The following is a 2073-nucleotide window of genomic DNA, read 5'->3' as shown; positions in this document are numbered from 1 at the left end:
TGAAATCATCAATATTTCAACTTTATATTCGGAATTTCGTTCAGAATCACGAACACTGATCCCACCTAGAGATGCTCTTAGTTCAAGAAATAAATTTCTAGAAAATACTTTTCACATTTTCAACTCTAACTTTTAACCTTCAACATCTGTCCTTCGTAGAATCAAAATCTCCAGCAAAAGCGTATAAAACAGTGTGTTCTGCTGCACACGGTAAAAAACCCAAACGTGGGGGCACCCGTCTTTAAAAAACTAAAAACACAGACAAACTCTGAAAACCCAGCTGCTGACTTTCCTTTTCTATATGTAGCAACAAAACCCCCACACGTTTACCATTTCGCTTCTTCTCTCTTTTTCTCTGTCTTCGTTTTCAACGTTGTTTTGAGTAGAGAAGAAAAATTCCCCCAACCTTCACTTTCGTTCAAGATCTCGTGTCGTCAATCTCGGTAAAGTTTCGATTTTGGATCTTTTGATGTTTGTTTTAGATGATCGATATTCTGTGATTTGTTTGATTACCTTTTAAAGTTGAGATTTTTATGCCTACACTCGATTTGATGTTTCAAGTTCTTTCTGATTTGATTTGGTTTGCCGTTGAATTGATCTGCAAATATTGGGAGACGGTTGATTTTTGTTATTTTGTAAAGCTTCTCATCATCGTATTCAGCATAGTAAAGCTCAAAATCATTCTTTACATCTGTCTTCATCAGAATAATGATAGATTATATAGGACCATAACTTGCAAACATGCCTGCTTTCTGAGAGTGAGTCGACAGGTAGTTTTAAGAGTATATCTGATAACGTTTCTGAAGTTAACTTCTCCATTTCAACTATCAAAGATATGTGCTTCTACACTTTCCGCTGTTCTTGAAGGAATTGAGACGTTTGGTTTAGTACAAGTTTTTATGGGAAAGCATTTCCATGTTTAAATATGTTGAAGCCAACATCATTGCATACGAGAGTTATTGTTCAAAATATGATTAACAGTACCAGGGTGTCTGATGAACAGGAGAATGGGCTAGGAGCATCTTAGGGTTACCAACCTATACATGAATTTCTATCGGTTTGATGGTCTATGTTATAAAAGATATAAAGAAGTCTAGACTAACCATTTACTACTGGGTTCTCATTTTAGTTTCTTTGCATTAACCAACTGAAATGATTGTCCACTTTTCTTGGTAAAGATAGGATGCAAAGAGCACGTATTGCTGAATCTGAATGCTTTGCTTTGCTCAGAAATATATTAGCTCATGGCCCAACTTACTTTCTGTGTTCAGGTGTCAGCATGTCGACTGTGTCACTCTCATCTGCTTGCATGATCAAGAGTGGAGGCCAGAACAGAATCGCTGGTGCGTTAGTTAAGCGTCCATCTTCATTGGGCTCCATCAAGAGTGTCTCAAAGGGATTCGGCTTGAAGACTACATCCTTCAGGGTGTCCGCAATGGCAGTGTACAAGGTCAAGCTCATCGGCCCACATGGCGAGGAGAATGAGTTTGAAGCTCCGGATGACTGTTATATTCTAGACTCGGCTGAAAATGCGGGATTGGAGCTCCCTTACTCTTGCAGGGCAGGGGCATGCTCTACCTGTGCTGGGCAGATGGTTAAAGGTGCCGTTGATCAATCCGATGGATCTTTCCTTGATGATAATCAGATGGAAAAAGGGTATGTGCTGACTTGCGTCTCATACCCCACCTCTGACTGTGTGATTCACACACACAAGGAAGGTGACCTCTACTAAGTTTGTTTTTCTGAACGATGTCCTTTGATCAAATGGGTATTGTTGTTGAAGTTGTGAACCAGATGTTTTTTAGAGTAGGTTTGGTTATCATTTTTCTCTCAAGATACAGTCTGCTAATGTGTTTGGTTTATCTTGAGTTATTCTGAGCCTCAAAACCAGTCTTGATAAGGCATGCAATCAAAATATTTGGCATACAAATGCCCAAAGTAAGTGAATAAAAAGCCAAAAACATGTCAGAAGATCACCGTCATCGAAAATAGAAAATAGAAAAAAGTGAAAACTGATGAAAAAGTTATATCTACAGTTATTTGTTAGAGGCTTAGACATATTTGCAGTCCTGT

The 2073-nt window shown here is 38.5% G+C and overlaps 1 protein-coding gene across 1 annotated transcript; it reads left to right on the top strand.

Annotated features, from left to right (window-relative positions):
• Positions 1-267: 267 nt before the first annotated feature.
• Positions 268-1834, top strand: LOC147493241 (ferredoxin, root R-B2-like). Its single transcript, XM_086565844.1, has 2 exons — positions 268-443; positions 1272-1834. Exon 2 carries the CDS (start codon positions 1280-1282, stop codon positions 1730-1732), a length of 453 nt encoding a protein of 150 aa, XP_086421970.1. The 5' UTR covers positions 268-443; positions 1272-1279; the 3' UTR covers positions 1733-1834.
• Positions 1835-2073: the final 239 nt, after the last annotated feature.

Source organism: Coptis chinensis, chromosome 6 (assembly GCF_015680905.1).
Source record: "Coptis chinensis isolate HL-2020 chromosome 6, ASM1568090v1, whole genome shotgun sequence".
Classification (NCBI taxonomy): Eukaryota; Viridiplantae; Streptophyta; class Magnoliopsida; order Ranunculales; family Ranunculaceae; genus Coptis; species Coptis chinensis.
The sequence above is the reverse complement of the archived record's forward strand: the minus strand, read 5'-3'. Positions and strand labels throughout refer to the sequence as shown.